Here is an 18,613-nt window from a genome sequence, read left to right as displayed (position 1 = left end):
GCCAATCCAGTGGTGGTATACTGGCATATTTTTACTCATCTTTGGACAAATCCAATGGATAAATTTGGTGAATTAGAAATTAGAAATGTCAAGAGAAACTCAGTTTCTCTTGACATTTCTAAGGCTTTTGATCATGTCTGGAATAAAGGACTTCTAAACAAGGTCCCAACTTATGGAGTGCTGAGTGTTTTTTTTTGCAATTTGGTATCCAGTTTTTTATCTGAATGATCACTGTGAGTGATGGTAGATGGTACTGTATCTTCTAACGTCTCCATTAATGCTGCTGTTCCCCAAGGTACAGTTCTTTCTTTGTTCCATTCTTTTTCCCTTGTTTATTAATGAGGGACCTTCTTCTACTGACTAGAAATCCTATCCATAGTGGTGTTGATGATAGCACACTACATTCCACCTTCCAGTTTGAGAAATCTTGTCCAGCACAAACTTCTCAATTATCCAGTGCCTAATGGTGATCACCTGGAAATCGGCATTTAATTCCTTAACTGGTGATCTCTAGGTAATTCTCCAATGTGGCAAAAAAAAAAAAAAAAAAAACCAGGTAACTTAAATATTTCTAAAACTTAGTCCTATGTTATTTCTCATAAAAAAGTCTACTCCTATGCTTATCTTTGATGACATTCAGATTTCTAGATAAGATCACATCTCTTGACATAAGCATATCACAAATATTTCTTTCAAAAAAGTGGGTTTTCTTTTTCACTCTTGGTGTTACTTCTTCTAAATAACTACACACTCTGTACAAATCAGAAATCTGTCCTACCATGGAATATTGATCCCCCATCTGGAGTATTGTCCCCAAAACCTCTTAAGCTTTTAGGCTCCATTCAAAAAAGGGCAGTCGGGTCAATTAATAACCTGTCTCTTGCAAAGTCTCTCCACTCTCTGTCTAATAGATGTTCAGTTTCTGTTGCATGCCTTTTCTATAGACTTTAATGGGCACTGCTCTTCTGAATTGGCTTCTATTGCCTCCCTCTTCCAAACCAGTCCAAACACGTGCTGAAAATGGTCAGCATCCATTCACTGTACACCTCCAAACATGCAGAATCACTTTTCCTCCTCACGTGTCCCGTTCCCTTCAATTTTTCTTTCCTTTCACAACCGTCCAGGCCATGTATTTATAAAAAATTTCTAATCTACAAAAATTAAAGTCTAATGTCAACAAATATCTTCTATCTTCTGAGTCTTCAATCAATGCATGGTACTAAGTACTATACATTCTAATACTATCTGGAATTTTTGCTACTCACTTTGTACAAATCTCAAATCTGCCCTGCCATGAAATATTGTTCCCACATCTGTGATGATGCCCCAAAACCTATCTCAAGCATCTAAGCTCTATTCAAAAGAAGACAGGTTAATGAATGACCCATCTCTTACAAAATCTCTTCACTCTGTCTCACAACGTTCATTTTCTGGGTCATGCCTTTACAATGCCTACTTCTACAGGCACTGTTTTTCTGAATTGGCAACTGTAATTATCCCACTCTTTTTCAAACCACAAAACTGTGCCACAATACAGTCAGCATCTACTTACTGTCCAACTCCAAGCTCACAGGACCATCTTTTCCTCACTTATCTCTTCTAGTTATGTTTAATGAAACAGCTTTCCTTGACATGTAATTCCTAAAAATCACAATCTGCAGAAATTGAAGGCTAATGTCAACAAGTAGTAGTAGTAGTGGCATGTGATGCAAGATATGAGCTTATGAGTATGAGCTTCAGCCAAAAAAAAAAAAAAAAAAAAATCACACCATTCCCTCCAAATGCCTGTCCAGTTTCTCCTTAAATTTATTTAACTTATCAACTTCCACAATTACAGATGGAAGTTTGTTCCAACAATTAATCACCCGCTGGCTAAAGGCAAATTTTCGCACATCTATTCTACATCTGTCTTTTCTTAATTTGAATTTATGCCCCCTTAGGTTCGTAATCTGAACAAGTGGAAGGATCCCATCAGAATTCAGCATGCTCAAGCCATTCAAGGGCTTATACACTTCAATCAGATCACCATGCAGGTGCCTAGTCTCCAGCCACTGAAATTTTCAGAACATAAGCCTCTCTTGGTAAGAGGATCCCTTCATTCCCCTCACCAATCTTGTTGCCCTTCTCTGTACACGATGAAGCAAATCTACATCCTTCCTAACATGAGGCCTCCAGACCTGTATGCAGTACTCAAGGCCATTGCCTTATACAGAGGGACAATCACCTCCTTTTCCCTGCTAGCAAAATTCCTATATATCATTGACAAAACCCCATGACCTGCCCTGGCAGCCTGTCTGCATTGCTCAGAAAACTTCATATCTGACTGCACAATTACCCCCAGATCTTTTTCATTTTCTACCACTTTAAGTGCAGTACCACACAGTTGGTACGTTTCTCTGGGGTTACTTCTACCCATATGCAGTACTTTGCATTTGTCAAGGTTAAACTTCAGTTGCCACTTCTTAGCCCATCTGCCCAAATTATCTTGATCTTGTTGCAGTAGCACACTGTCATTACTGTCATTAACAACCCTGCCAACCTTTGTATCATCTGCAAACTTCGACACTAAGCCTGATATACCTTCATCAATATCATTGATAAATATACAAAACAACAGAGGACTCAACACCGAACCCTGTGGGACTCCACTAATAACATTAGTCCACGAAGAGCAGCACGCATTAATTACCACCCTCTGTCTTCTCCCACCCAATCATCCTTTTATCCATTGTAGCAACTTACCCTTAATACCATTCTGCTCCAATTTGTACAATAGTCTTCCATGTGCAACAGTCTCAAAAGCTTTCCTGAAATCCAAATATATGATATCAAAATTATTTTTTGCATCCAGTTCCTTTGTAACCACATCATAATATCCTATCAAATTTGTCAGACAAGACTTTCCCTTAACAAACCCATGCTGTGTCTGAATTATTGTTGCAGTCTTGTCTAGATGATCCTGCAATGCATCTTTAACCAGTGACTCCATTATTTTACCCAGAACAGAAGTTAAACTAACTGGTCTGTAATTACTCGTGTCACCCTTCGATCTCCCTTTGTGAATTGGGGATACATTTGCACATCTCCAATCCGTGGGGACTTTCCCTGAGTCCAAGGATGCTCTCATAATTATGGCTAAGGATTTGCTTTGCCGCCTCCTTTAATATAACTGGATAGATCCCATCCACCCCAGGTGCCTTTCTTATGTTTAACTTCAACTATTTCTCCTCCACTTTGCTCTCAGTTATTACAAAATCATTAAGCACCCTGCTACAATTTGATAACCTTCTGCCATTTTCAAACCTTAATAACTCCTCATGTGTGAATGTAGATGCAAAATACTCATTCAGTTTGTTTGCTATCTGAGCAGGATCATCAACAGTCGAACCATCGATATCAAGTGGACCAATCAGATTCATCCCCTTCTTTTTAGCGTTTATATAAGTAAAGAAATCCTTGCTATTTTTCTTAGCATCTTTTGCCAAATATTTCTCGTAATCTGCCTTCACCTGCCTAACCTCCTTTGTGACCTGATTACAGACTAGCTTATATCTGCCATAGGCTTCTGAGTTGCTTGATAATTTATATGCATCCCATGCATTTTTCTTCTCTGTCACGAGTCTCATTAGTTCATTTGATAACCATTTAGGCCTAAACCTTGAACAATATTTCTTAATAGGTATGAAACTTTTAGTAGCATCCACGATTAATTCCTTGAATGCTTCCCACTTAGAATTGACGGTTGGTAACATCGTCAGTTGATCCCACTGTACAGAATTTAAAAACTGTCTGAGACCACTGTACTCACCTTTACGGAAGCAAAAACCCTTTCCTTTACCCCTGATGGTAATTATATCTTTAAGTAAATCCCACATCAGTACACTGTGATCACTGTCACCTAGTGGTTCCTTTATCTGCAAATTCTTAATACACGAATGATCACTGCTGATAACCAGATCAAGAGTATTACCCTCTCTGGTTGCCTCTCGAACATGCTGCTGCAGAAAACAATCATCCAATAAATCCACAAAAGTCTTACTAGTGTGTGAGTGACCAACACAAGAGTTACAGTCAATATCTGGGAAGTTAATATCCCCTGTAATAAGACATTCTGATTTACTAGCCCACTCTATTTCTCTGTATAATTGTTCATTGTGCTCATTCGAGTCATTAGGCCTATAACACACTCCTACTCTTATTTTTGCTTTCACAGTGCTTAAGTCACACCAAACTGACTCAACAGTGCACTGTTCATCTATATCAACTGGATGCACTTCTTCTGATTTTATGTTTTTCTTAATTAACAGCATAACACCGCCTCCCTTCCTATCCTGGGCACCTCCGTAGCCAGGTGGGAAGGAGCAGTAGTGCATATCACACTTCGAGCCCATCACCACCAAATACGGAAGATGCAGAAAGGTCAGGGAATGACCACCACATATCCCGGAGCAACATGGCCTTAGTTGTTAATGCTCCTAAAAACCAAAACAACAACAACCTTCCTATCCTGTCTATCCTTTCTGTACACATTGTACTCACCAAATTCCAGTTCTACATTCCTTATAACTGCGTGACACCACGTCTCTGCTATCCCAACAATATCTGCCTTTGATGTCTTGACCAACACTTCAAATTCATTGAATTTATTTACTATACTTCTAGCATTGGTATACATGCAAGCATACATGCACCTATTCTTATTCCTAGTTACCCTGACACATCCCATATACCCACCTGTTTCACGATGGCTGCCATCAGTCCCTGAAACCCCCAACACCCCTCGCTCCACGCTGTTGCTTATTCTAATAGAAGTAGTGCAAGAATCACCTTCACCTCTGCCTGCAGCTACTTTTAACCTTTTAGTCTGTGAATCCCCCCAAATATTCTGTCTTCTCTGCTACAGATTATTAGAACTTATAATACTCAGTACTATAGGTTCCAATAACTTTTATGTCAGGGATTTTCATGAAGGAAAAAAAAAAAGGACTTTTATCTTTTGTTTATATTTCTTATGTTATTTTATTTTATAGCTTGATATTTTTATTTATTACTATTTTTAATTTTTTTTTAATTTCATTTTTTGTTACTTTATATAAAAATATAGTTAAAACTTAATATTAAGAAAAAAAATAGTTGAATTTTACACCAAAGAACAATAAATATTGAATTGTAAATAAATAATATTATAGATTTACTTACTTGGGCAAACCTTTATTTAATCCTTCCAACATCACACAGGCTTTACATATCTGCTGGCTGGAAATATAGCCACAAGACTGGCAGATACCTGTACATAAGTATATTAGAATATCTAAAATATATATTTTAATATGAAAACAGTTATAGACAATTGATGCATTAAGACAGCATAACATTTTAGTATCATTAATTAATTAGGAAAAATTTTTAAATTTTTTAAAAAGATGTTATTTATGCTTAGAATATGATGACATGAAGTTCTCTGAGCAATGCAAACAGGCTGCTAGAACAGCTCGTTGGGTTTTGTTAGTGATATGCAGAAATTTTGCCAGTGAGAACAAGATGATTATCCCATTGTATAAGGAAATCATTAGGCCACATCTTGAGGCCTAATGAGGCTTCCATACATAGAGGTGTGGAAGCCTCATTTTAGGAAGGAAGGATGTAGACCCTTCCTTCCCAAATACTAAATACTTTAAACAGAAAGCCAATACAGCATAATTTATGAGCCAATTATAAACAAATTTAGACCACTTCCATGAAAACACAGAAGCCAAATAATGTGAAATATCACAACTTTGATAGTGAAAACCAACCACAGCAACACAAAAATAAATGAAACAACTTAAAATTAAAAACGGTATGACCATTGAGTCCCATCTTGTTGGAAGGCCACAGGACAACAATAGCCATAGAATCACTGCATTCTGAACATCACACAAATCAATGCGTTGATTTTCTCTTTCCCTCCAACCAAGATAGCTACCCTCACAATGCAAAACCAAACTGCTAACTGGAAAGTGAAATATAAATAAGAAACTACAATATAAAATCAACCACACACACACACACACACACACACACACACACACACACACACACACACACACACACACACACACACACACACACACACACACACACACACCAGTATATGTGTGTGTGTGTGCTAAATCATTTTAGCTATTGCTATATTAGCTAAATGCTATACAATTGCCTATAACCACAAAACACATGTACACAAAAATATAAATATATATATATATATATATATATATATATATATATATATAACCATAAAAATAAATTAGAATAAAAATTTAAAATAAAAATAATGCCAACAGCATTATTTTTAATGCTGCTGGCATTAAAAAGCAGCAGCATCAAAATAATGACAAGAGCATCATTATTTGTCCTGCCATGCTGTTGGCATTATTTTTATTTTTAATTTTTATTCTAATTTATTTTTATGGTTATATTTCAAGCATCATGTAGAGGAATATGCTTTTTGCTGCCTCTAATGGTTGCTGTACCTTTTTATTTTATTTTTATTATGAAAGATTCAGTTTCCAACTATTTTAAACTTTATTCAAATATATGTATAATTATATCACATGACAGTAGTGGGCGAATTGCTAACGCTGCGCCTGTGCTGCCATCCACAGTTCATTATTCGTCCATATAATCTGGTTAAGATTACTTTTGTCAGTATTGTGGCTTTGCATTTGAGTGCTCGTATCTGTTAATTTTTTAATTTTCGCTGTCCTCTGCATTGGCGGATCGATCTGGGGATCGAGTGGCAGACTGATCTTTCAATCGACTCGCCTTTGCGGCGATTTGTCTAGCAACTGAAATGCAGCAATTCCCTGACCATTATTGGCCTTGTGGTCCTCTGTTGAGATGGGGCGTAATGGTCATTTTCTGGTTTATTTTTGTTTTATTTTTTGTAGAGGTCTACATCTCTGTTGGTGATATTTCACATAAATTTGGACCTGGTGCCCGTCAGAGGGGGCGCCGTTAAATTTCTATTTAATTGGCTTTCGAAATTTAATGAATTATTATTTTATTATACTTACATTTAGATGTTCTAAATCATCTTAGAGTTTCTGCTGAAATATTTTTACTCTTGTTACCCCTCTCTTCCCTCCCGGTTTGTTTGATCGTTATGTGTAATTTTGACTATTTTCGCTCTTGTCTTGCCATGCTGCTGGCATTATTTTTATGTTTTATTCTAAATTATTTTTATGGTTATATTTCAAGCATCATGTAGAGAAATATGCTTTTTGCTGCCTCTGATGGTTGCTGTACCTTTTTATTTTATTTTTATTATGAAAGATTCAGTTTCCAACTTTTTTAAAGGTTATTCAAATATATGTATAATTATATATATATATATATATATATATATATATATATAAGTACAACCAAAAAAACGTGGGGTTCAAGGAGTTTAATTCCTATTAGGAAACATTACTTCAAAAAATAAAGTTTCTTCATTATCATATAATTTACAATAGACAAAGCAATAGCACTCAATGTGTGGAGCTTCAACACTGAATGCATTTGCCTTTGATACTATTCCACATGAAATGAAAGATTGCTTTAAAAATTAGAGCAGGGTTCCATTAAGGGCAAGTTACTACTATGGATAATTGAGTGGGAGAAGACTGTTATTAGTGGAGCCCTCAAGTGCTGAGCCCATCGCTGTTTTCAAGATTTACTGATGAAGGCATATCAGGCAAAAGGTCTATGTTTACAGATGATACTTAGGTAAAGATACAAAACTGATCCATGAGCAAGTTCAGTCCAAAGAATACATTAACAGATGTATCAAAATATTAATTTTGAATACATTAGCAGATGTATCAAAAATAATTTCTTCTTCCTAAGTACGGTTCCAAACTCGACCTATTACTGGGGTTACTAAGCGCGATCTATTCATCGTGATTAGACAGCTTGGTAAATCTACAATGTTCTTGACTCTGATTGCCAATGAAATTGGTTGGCTGTGTGTATTTCTTTAGCTATTGTACAAGCTACAGAATAAGGGGGTGATATTAGTTAGGACAATGCGAGCAATGTTGGCTTCATGCAGAAGGTGACACTAGTGAACAAAAATGTTGTTACTTGTGCGATATACACTAAAAGGACAGAATTCACAGGATACCTGATTTCTGGGCATCGTGACACTGTCACCCCTCTCACTAGTGTATCAACCCACCACTCGGCAGGTATATAAGTAAACGACATCACTGCATTCACAAAGATGGTAATTCGAGATCAGTATGGAAAAAAGTCATGAGTTAACCAACTTTGAAAGAGGGATGATAGCGGGTGCCCGATGCATGGGGTCACTCTATTGCAGAGGTGATACATAAATTGCACTATCCCTGTTGGACAGTATCAAGAGCATATCTGGAATATGCCATTTCTGGAATAACATCTCACCGTGAACAGCACTCTGGGCAGAGAAAGGTGGTGGATGAACGTGACCATCGACGTCTGTCTCACACTGTTTCAGCCAACTGGAGAGTGACTGGCAAAATCACTGCTGACTTCAACGAAGAAGGTGCCAGAAATGTCTCCTCCAAGACCATCAGGCAACTATACCACAATTTGAGTGCTGTTTATAACAGCACTCAAATTGTGGAGCTTCCAACGATTTTCTCAAAATAACATGCGTTTTAAAAAAGGAAATTTCCTATGGACTTTCCATACCTTTGTAGATTGCCTTATGGTGTTTCTAGTACTATTATCATTTCTCATTCTCAAACTGGCAAATTTTTCCATGAAAATATCATGCTGGATAACAGTCACCGCTATTACTTCCAGTCACCTCATGCAAAGAACAAGTACATATTTCTGATTTCTCTAGAGACTGAATTGAGTTCAAATTACTTTAACTTTAAATATGTTAAGTTACTTTAACCATTAGGGATGCATGTGGTTCTGCTATGTCATTGTTTTTAAAATTTGTGTGATTTGAAACATTTGAAAATATGTATCCATCTTGTATATGCAGCATAGTTTGTGCTACTGTTCCTTAAAATTGTAGTAGTCTTGATTAAACATTCATTTATTTAACAGCAGTGTTTGTCTTTATATTTGCAAACAATCAAATTAATTTCTATATCAAAAGAACTTTCATTATAATAGTACTATTATACATTCAAAAGGTTAATTGTTTAGGGGAAATGCAAGAAGTAGGAACCATGTTTCCATAATAAAACTCTTAGAGTGTCATACTTCAAGGTTAAATATATTGCCTGTGATGTAATATGAATTTTTACTCTGGTATTCAGAATGGTAGCAACTAAGACTACACCAGTTTGTTGTTCATTTATGTTAACAAAAGCAGCTATGAGGTATCGCTATAATGTGACTGTAAATTGCATATAATCTGTGGTTGATTTTTCTTTTTTTCTGGATAAAAAAAACCTGTTTTCAAGAGAAAAAAAGCCAAGCAATCCTTGCCTGAGACTGACCAATTCAGGCATGTATTGAAAAAAGCCCATAAAAATTCCTCACATCAATGATGAGATTTAAATATAGGCCTTGTCTACATGAGAAGTGGCAACTGAAGTTTAACACTGACAAATGCAAGGTACTGCACATGGGTAGCAGTAACCCCAGAGAAATGTACCAACTGAGTGGTGTTACACTCAGGATAGTGGAGAATGAAAAAGTCTTGGGGGTAATTGTGCAGTCAGATATGAAATTTTCTGAGCAGTGCAGACAGGCTGCCAGAGTAGGTCATGGGGTCTTGTCAATAATATACCAGAATTTTGCAAACAGGGGTAAGGAGGTGATTATCCCCTTGTATAAGGCAATGGTCAGGCCACACCATGAATACTGTGTACAGGTCTGGAAGCCTCATTTTAGGAAGGATGCAGAATTGCTAGAATGAGTACAGAGAAGAGCAACAAGACTGGTTATAGGAACAAAGGCTTATACTCTGCAAATTGCAGTACCTGGAGACTAGGCACCTACGAGGCAGTCTGATTGAGATGTAAAAGGCCTTGAATGGATTGAGCAGGCTCAATGCTGATGGGATTCTTACTCTTACTCAGATTACAAACCTAAGGGGGAATAAACTGAAATTGGGAAGGCCAGTTATCAAATAGACGTGCAGAAATTTTCCTTTAGCCAGTGGGTAGTTGATTGCTGGAACAAACTTCCATCTGTCGTTTTGGAAGTTGATAGCTTAAATAAATTCAAGGCAGAACTAGACAAACGTTTGGAACGAATGTATAGGGTGAAATGGGAAGGGGTTTTTTTTGTTTTTTTTGGCTGATGCTGTATAAGCTTGCTTTCTTGCATCATATGCCTCTACAAATGCTAATGGTGTGGGAAGGATAGTGACTGAAGAGGCCTTTATGAATCCTACACTGTACTACCTACAAGCTCAACTACACTAGAAAAGACATGGGTGTACATGCATTCTGTCTGCAAATTGTGTGGACTTTTTATGGTCAGCTTGTATCGGTTGTGTATTGAAAATCCCAATTCCCAGTAGGAAAATGCACTCCCCTGACTGGTACTAACTCATCCTGCAGTGATAAATCTATTAACTGGTGGTTAGTATTGAATCAGTACAGAGCCATAAAAACAAAAGTGTGAATATAAGCAAAATTCTGTCAATTTATTCAGTCTATGTCTGAATTTGAAAAACAAATAAATGATCATTATTATAAGGTACAGAGATAACCACAGGACTTAACAAAACCCTTGATGGCACTAAGCAAAGGGCTGACAAGTGACAGAATTGTCACCTTGCCAGAAGTATTATACAGAGTAACTATGGGCTTTAATTAAATGAAAATGAAGAGAAAACAATATGTATTAATAAAAATAAACAGATTAATTTAACTTTAAAAAAAAAATGCAATGATTTTTAAGTAAAAAAAAAAAGGATAAATTAGTGCATGACAGGTTCCTTGAATTGGGTTTACATTAAATATTACTTAAATATGTAATGTTAATGTTTTACTAAGAATGAATTCATGCTTGCATCTACTGTGGTAACTGAACTATTATAAATGGCACATGAATATATTAAAATCTTTAATGAATTATATATTGAATATCCATATACTTAAGATAGTCAGCCATTATTTGTTTGAAAACATACCTTGAGTAGGCAGCTTAATGGTTTCTTTCACTGCCATGCATTCTCCAGAATGAATAATATCTACAGGTACAGAGATGATCAATTATTAAATATTACTTATATAATTGTATATAATGTTAATATTTTACTGCAGAATTACTTTGTAAACGATTATTTCCACTTTAAAACTATAACAATTTTTGCACATTCTAATAGAAAACATTTTCAGCATATTTCTTGGAATGAAAACATTAATAAATTAAGAAATATTTTCTTCATAACTAAAAGTGCCTCATCAGTCATGGTGTATTAGCTACTCAGGCCACAGTGTGCTAGTTCTTATGGCACTCTACTCCATATGTTTTGTTTTGTTTTATGTCTGCACACTTATCACTACAATCACAATTGAAGAGGCCTTTATGGATCCTGCAGTCATTCACAAGATTAAAACCCAGATTTCTCAATATGAGTTTAAGTGTTAAATCAAGGATTATTTAACTATTATCCTATTTCTTCTATTTCTCCAATTCAATCTTTAACCTTTAGATAAGTTTCCTCTCCATGAGATAGATGAGAGTTTATTCCAACAGTCAGATGGATTAAACTTTTCTTAGCTAAAAGCAAATTTTCTTACATCTATTCAGCAATTATCTTTTCTCAATTCAAATCTATGTTCCCTTGTGTATATTAAATAAGAAAGAAAGAGGCCTTCAAAAATGAAACTTGGTATGTTTCCATTCCAGCTACACAGGAATGACGGACCTACTAATAATTGAAAAAGCTATTAATAAAGAGAAGTGATTCTATTGAAGAACTGCAAGTTCACTTTATAAAATAAATGACATCTGCAACACAGCTATGCACTGCTTGTGAGAAAACCCCTGCAAAATTCCAAATTAAAATAAAGAATCTTTTTTTAAGATAATCTACTTACCCAATATGGTACTTGGCCTGATTGCTTCCAAGTCTTTTAAGTAAGTTCTAGCATGGCCTCTGAAATATTAAAATTATCAGTATTAATACCGTGTCATATGACTGTTGGAGTTACATTTCAAGAAATGTGATAGCAAAGCAAAAAGAAAGTCATTATTTAAGTGAACTAATTCTTGCATCAATGAGTATGGTAAATCTCCTTCTCCTCCTACCATTTAGATCAGATAAGGGAGACTATGTGAAAAGGGAGACACAAAGGTTGTTTTTTTTTTTGTTTTAATTATTAATTTTTATTATTTATTTTAGTATTTTTTATTTTGATTTGGTTATTTATTTTCTTTTTGGCCAGTGCAGCAAAAGTCTATGGCTTCTTTGCATTATAAAGCTAATACTAATACCATATCGAACTCATTTCATTCAATGCTTCTCTTAGTTTATTGAAAAAAATAATCAGAAAAATCATATTGATGCCAAGAAGTCAGATCCTGATAACATTTCTCCATTTGTTCTTAAAACCTATACATGGCAGTTAACTCCTATTTTTTGTTATCCTTTTACACTTTATTATCCCACTGGTGTTTTTTAACACCAGCTAACTACTGCATGTAAATCTGCTTATATCCAACCAATTCCAAAAACAGAGTAATAAATCCCTCCCTTTTGATTATCATTCCATTACAGTTACCTTATATCTTTCTAAAGTGATGGAAAAATCCTTCACTTCCTGACTCATACACTATCTTGAAACCTTCTATCCTGTTAACAACTGACAATATAGATTCTGACAGTATTAATTCACTGGTGATATTAGTATTAATCAGGCCAAATGATGCAAAGAAGCAAACTTATTCTTCACCATAAAAATAATCTGAGTCAACACCCTGAGCCAATCATAATTTTCTCATTTTTGACTGTTTACCTCATCTACCTTGGAAGGCAACTTATTCTCATGATCAATAACACACTGCCCAGAAATATACTTTATGAGATCTAATATTCTATTGCTTCCCAAAATTTTACATTTCTGTTCCCTTGTTCTTGCATTTGTGGGCTTGTTCATATCCTAACTACTTAACCTCTAAACACGTGAATTAAATTTAGTAGCTTAAGCACATGAAAAAACATAATCACAAGAAAGTGTGCATGCGCGTGCACACACACACACACACACACACGCACGCACGCACGCACGCACGCACGCACGCACGCACGCACGCGCGCGCGCGCGCGCGCGCACACACACACACACACACAAAGAAGTATCATTACCTGTATGCATAGGGGGAATATATACACTCAGTGGAAAAATAGTCCAGTTTATTAAAATATGCATACCTGAAAATAAAAATTAGGTTTTTTTTAATATAACATTTACATAAGTAATTATGATTATAAAAGACATGTTGAATTGAACAGATGAAATACAGACAGAACAAAATTAGATCACTATGTGAAGCATTAGAAATAGAAAGTATCATCCCCTTCCTTCAATTAATAACTACACTGCGGTTATGTATATAACTTTGTAAAGAAAACCTAAACATGGAGTGATCCAATCAAGTTCATAAACAGCTGTGCTGTTCAAAATGAGAGCTATCAAATGACAAAGATTCAAAAAGTCTGCCATTTTCTCAGTTTAGAAAATATACACAATCAGGAGTAATATGTGAGTGGATATTACCAGCGAACCTTGTGTCTTCAAGCCATGACTATTTGTAGTTAAGTGTTTGGACCTCTGTTTGGATCACAGGCAGCTGCTTTGAGTACTTGTGGTTTGCACTTTGATACATACTCTGCCTACCACTGGTCAGTTGTTTGATAAATTACTGAATCTAACTTTGCCATAAGTATTTTTTCACTGGCCTGGAAATGCCTGTCAAGCATTAGTTCCATGCTTAATCTTATATGTTTATTACAATATCTAATGATAAATTTAATGTTGCATGCCTGGTTAATGAATGTCACTGGTGATGAACATGTAAAATACTGAAACTAAATTTTATTTTCTATCAGGCACTCTGTTCTTTAGCATCTAAAATCAAAAGCTGTAGATGGCTGAATGACCATCCTGCCAACAGAAAATGGAAATTCAGAGCTGACAAATTATGATATAAAGTCATAATTTTCCAGCTGTGAATGGTCCAAGAGAATATCCTCCATACATGTTCGGAAAAGCATTTTAGTTTTCTTTACATAGTTAACTTTTATTCCTATATGTGGATTTGCCTTGGGCTGTGTTGAAAATTAGAAACATAGTGTCTAGTTTTCCTGCTGCCAAATGAGCATGGTGTCTGACATGTTAATTTATACCACAAACACTGCAATCAGATAACTAGATTTCTACTCACAGTACACTTGGCAAGACAAATGGCCAATCAATATTTAGGCTATAAAATATATTAATACAATATTAAAATATATTTCATATGAAAATATCTTGCAAGCTGAGAATCTAATCTTCCTTTCAGCATCTATGCGTAAAGGTACACCTATTTGCTATTTTGAACATCTTTGAGAATGTAACACTCATGAACAGTGAGTGTCCTACTGTATTCTGCAAATGACTATTCTCAAGAATTATCCACCAAAATCAGGAGAAAAATTTTTTATATATATTGAGGTGGTGCTAGACTTTATAGTTGCATTTCTCAGTACTACTCCTATGTTTTGCAATGTTTTTCATGATTTTTCTATTTTGTGATCTCTTAAAGCATAATTCTCTAAAGCATGTGTTCTCTTACTTAAAATTGATCCAAGGCACCTGGGGTGGACGGGATCTATTCAGTTATATTAAAGGAGGCTGTTGTTGTTATTTGTTATTTTGGTTTTTAGGAGCATTAGCAACTAAGGCCATATTGCTCCGGGAATATGCGGTGGTCATTCCCTGACCTTTCCGCATCCTCCGTATTTGGTGGTGACGGCCTCGAACCCAGGTCTAATCAAGAAGCGTGTGCTACGCACTGCTGCTCCTGCCCACCTGGCTACAGAGGCGCCCTTTTTGGTTATAAGGTAACCTAATGAAGTAATTGCCTCAGTGTGATGGTATTTATGATCAGTTTAGCATTTTAATTAACAATAAAGGGAATTTAACTCATGGCTGACAAGGAATGCTTTTATTTATTAATACAGTATCACATAATCAGATAAAAAAAAAAAAAAACCAAAATACTGTATGCATTTTTGCTCTCTTTTATGACTAATAAAATAACTTGTTGAAATGTACCAAGTTGTGTTTACAGTCCCTGCTGTTATGAAAAAAATAAGAAAAATCATGTGTTCTGCACCCTTTACAAAATTTACATTGTACAGAAAGCAAGCATGCCAAGACTTTCCTAATCATCACCTTCTATAAGGCTGCCAAATGTATCAGACATCAGTAGGAGTCACATTTGAGTATCTTTTCTGAACTTGCAGAAAGGGTATGCATGAGTTCTTCACATTCTGTATGAGCTTCAGCCAGTTTTCATTAACAATATATAACATGGCAAAAATTAAACCACTTCTACTTAACACAACTGGTTAGCACAGTAAATTACAGCATCGTGGCTTTAATGTTTATCATTCCATAGTGATAAACATTTCATATTACTTTTCATAACATTTAGCAAGTTCAACAACTACATGTGTTTCTTTGGAGTTTAATGGATTTAGCAGACTGGCCTTTCTGCATATAGTCAGTTAAACAGGTTTACTGAACCATTTTTTCCATCATTTGAAGGAGTTACACATTACATAAAGGCTTAAAGGGAGAAAGCAGGAACAAAGTCTCAACACACACATCATTTTATGCTTTATGAAAATAAATATTACTGCTCTATTTTGCGTTAAACATGACAACACTTGTTAAAATTCAACGGAACTTTCTCCTAAGCTCACTTTTATGACCATTGTGGAGTACAAACGAACATAAGTGTTGCTTAGGTCTGTCACCTCTCCACAACAGAGGATTTTACTTACAATCGCAGAAGTAATCTTAATCACCTGAGCTTCTGCAATGTGCCACTCACAATATTGCTATCTTAAATAACTCATAATTCATAAGGTTTTCCCTTATCCTATCAGAATGCCCATAGCTTTAAAAACAAACTAGATAACTTATTTCATTAACTTCTACAACTGACCATCAAACTGTTGCTGCCTCAGAATTTTTATGTTAAAATCAAATGGTTCACATGACCTATCTCCCTTACTCTTGGCATGTAATTTTTCTATCTTAAACATCAACAGAGTAAATAAGACAAGAGGTACTGTCAACATTCTCATTAAAGAAGAAACTTCCACATTAAAATAACAGCAACTTCTTCACCACTTGGAAGTTGTGTGGTGAAATGTCAGTTCAGTTCAACCAACAATATCATAATTCTTGTTTATCCCCCCCCCCCCCCAACAAAAATCCATTAGTACTAAGGCACTAATGGATTTTTGTTGTTTCAGTTTATTATGATCATCAATAGCAATGGCAAACTTTTAATTACTGGAGAATTTGCTATAGTTTCATTTCGAGCAAAGGAATTTAAAATTTTGAAGTGTGACCTGTTTTTTAATTCCTCGGTTTGAGCCAAGTCAACTGTTGTCAGGTCTACATGTTTGCGGAACTACACTGTCCCCCTTAAACATGCAGAGAACACCTATGAAAATGCTCCCAAGCTTTTAATGTAAAAAATTTTGAAATTATCTCGGGGGAGGGGAGATAATAAATAGGAATATAGGGAGGAATATAAATGCATTATGGATGCATCTATTCAGAAATAGAATATAATTTATTTATAATAAAAAATTCTTTTATGTTTTTTCATTTTTTGGTTGCTCTGAGTTTAAAATCAATGTACATAATAACAAGAGAACTGATGTTTTGAGGGCAGAATGGGTTGCTGGGCTCGCTGACTGACCAACTGGGGGTTAATTTCTCTCTTATGATGTCACCTTTCTTCTCTTACTTGCCTGGACATTCTCACCACTGAGAGCAGCTGTGCATGTGATCGAGGGGATGGTATATGTTCTGGAACATGATGCTATTTACAAAGGCAATTATTATAGGGTAATGGCTTAAATTGTAGTTATTTCTTAATGGAAATAACCGAGAAAATAATGACTTATTTAAACTCGTGATTAGGTATCTGTATGTGGTGTCTAATAAATATTAAATATAAGGAAAAATATGCATACTGAGAATTTAATACATTTCTAAAACAAATACGATAAGCTTTTTTTCTTTTTTTTTTCATAGAACAAAAGTACACTTACATAACAATTTCCTTTTCATAAGTATATTTGAAGGGTTTTGATCTTGGAATTGCTCCCTCTGTGCCCTAAAATATGTACACATTATTATTACTATTATTAATGAATTCATTTATTTGCCTAAAAACACAAAATACAATACCAGACATAGGCATACTAAGGCAAAACCTATACACCAGACAGTGGCGCATCAGCTTCTGTGGCCATAATGCACCTTCCAAGGTTTTTGCAGTACTTTGATCCAAGCCCGAGGCGGGATTCGAACCCGCGACCTTTGGGTTGCCAGGCAAGCACTTTACCCACCCGGCTAGCCCGGTCGGCTCACAGTGTATAACCTATATGTGTTGTCAGTAGCAGCTTAGTCATTATTAGGACCGTGGAGATTTGAGTTATGTGTAAAAATATGTACAGCAAAGCGCTATAAAGCCATGTCACTCAACAAATGCCCAAATCACTTCACTTACTGCAATGGAGAATACACAGAATCTTATAGTCTTCCAAACAGAATGACCACTGCACTGGTGTACACATTTAGCAGCACTACAAAAAAAAAGGACAGCTACACTTGTTAAGTTCTTCAAGTCTTTACCATATGGAAAATATGGCTGGAAATATAAATTGATAGAGTGAAGTGTCCAACATCTGAAGCAGGTTATCAAGTGTAATTGCTGCCAAATGATGGAACAATTGATCTCTGCATTTGGTGTAAAACATCACAGGGCATCAGTATCCACAAAACTGAAGAACTCTACAAACAAAACACTATGGAAGCAGGAGACCCTCATGGTGGTCTTATGGCTGTGTTAACCAGGAATTCAGAGAACTGTAGGAAAGTCAAGTGGTGTGATGAGTTTTGATTTATGCTTTTTTGACGCTGATGGAGAGTGCACATATGGAGGAAACCACAAGGCACTGGAACCATCCTGTCATGTACTGACAGTGCAGGGAATGTTTCCTGGCATACTCTTGGCATCTGATCCCTCTGAAGAGCACCACCAGAAGATACCTGAACTTAATTACAGATAAGGTACACCCAGAAATGTAGATATTGTACTTTCAAGATGAAAGTATAACTATCCACTGTCCCAGATTGTAAAAGAATACCTGAGATTCATGAGGAAGATTTCAAGCATCTTCTCTTGCCAGCCCAATCATCCATCTCAATCCCATTGAGCACTTTTGGAATAAACTGGAAAGTAAGTTTAATACACTCATCAGCCAGTGTCATTCCAGGAATTTAGAACAGTTTTGTTATATAAATCCAATATTCTCCACATCATGTTGTGTTGGAGCAGTGATTCAGGCCAATGGTGATCCAACCCATTATTAGCTCACTGCCCTCTAATAAAG

At 35.7% G+C, this 18,613-nt stretch overlaps 1 protein-coding gene across 2 annotated transcripts in view; it reads right to left on the bottom strand.

The window, feature by feature from the left end:
• Ctu1 (Cytosolic thiouridylase subunit 1) overlaps positions 1 to 18,613 on the bottom strand; it is an 84,713-nt gene that overhangs the window by 20,882 nt on the left and 45,218 nt on the right. For both annotated transcript variants that reach the window (XM_090381971.1, XM_090381972.1), the window contains exons 9-13: positions 17,267 to 17,331; positions 13,292 to 13,357; positions 12,024 to 12,082; positions 11,111 to 11,170; positions 5,200 to 5,287 (exon numbers count right to left, since the gene is read on the bottom strand). In XM_090381971.1, coding sequence (XP_090238097.1) covers positions 5,200 to 5,287; positions 11,111 to 11,170; positions 12,024 to 12,082; positions 13,292 to 13,357; positions 17,267 to 17,331 — 338 coding nt within the window. The remainder of the gene's footprint in view (positions 1 to 5,199; positions 5,288 to 11,110; positions 11,171 to 12,023; positions 12,083 to 13,291; positions 13,358 to 17,266; positions 17,332 to 18,613) is intronic.

The sequence above is a fragment of the Mastigoproctus giganteus genome, chromosome 9 (genome assembly GCF_048544385.1).
Source record: "Mastigoproctus giganteus isolate SK-2022 chromosome 9, ASM4854438v1, whole genome shotgun sequence".
Taxonomy (NCBI): domain Eukaryota; kingdom Metazoa; phylum Arthropoda; class Arachnida; order Uropygi; family Thelyphonidae; genus Mastigoproctus; species Mastigoproctus giganteus.
Note: the sequence above shows the minus strand (reverse complement) of the source record. Positions and strands in the feature narration are given on the sequence as shown.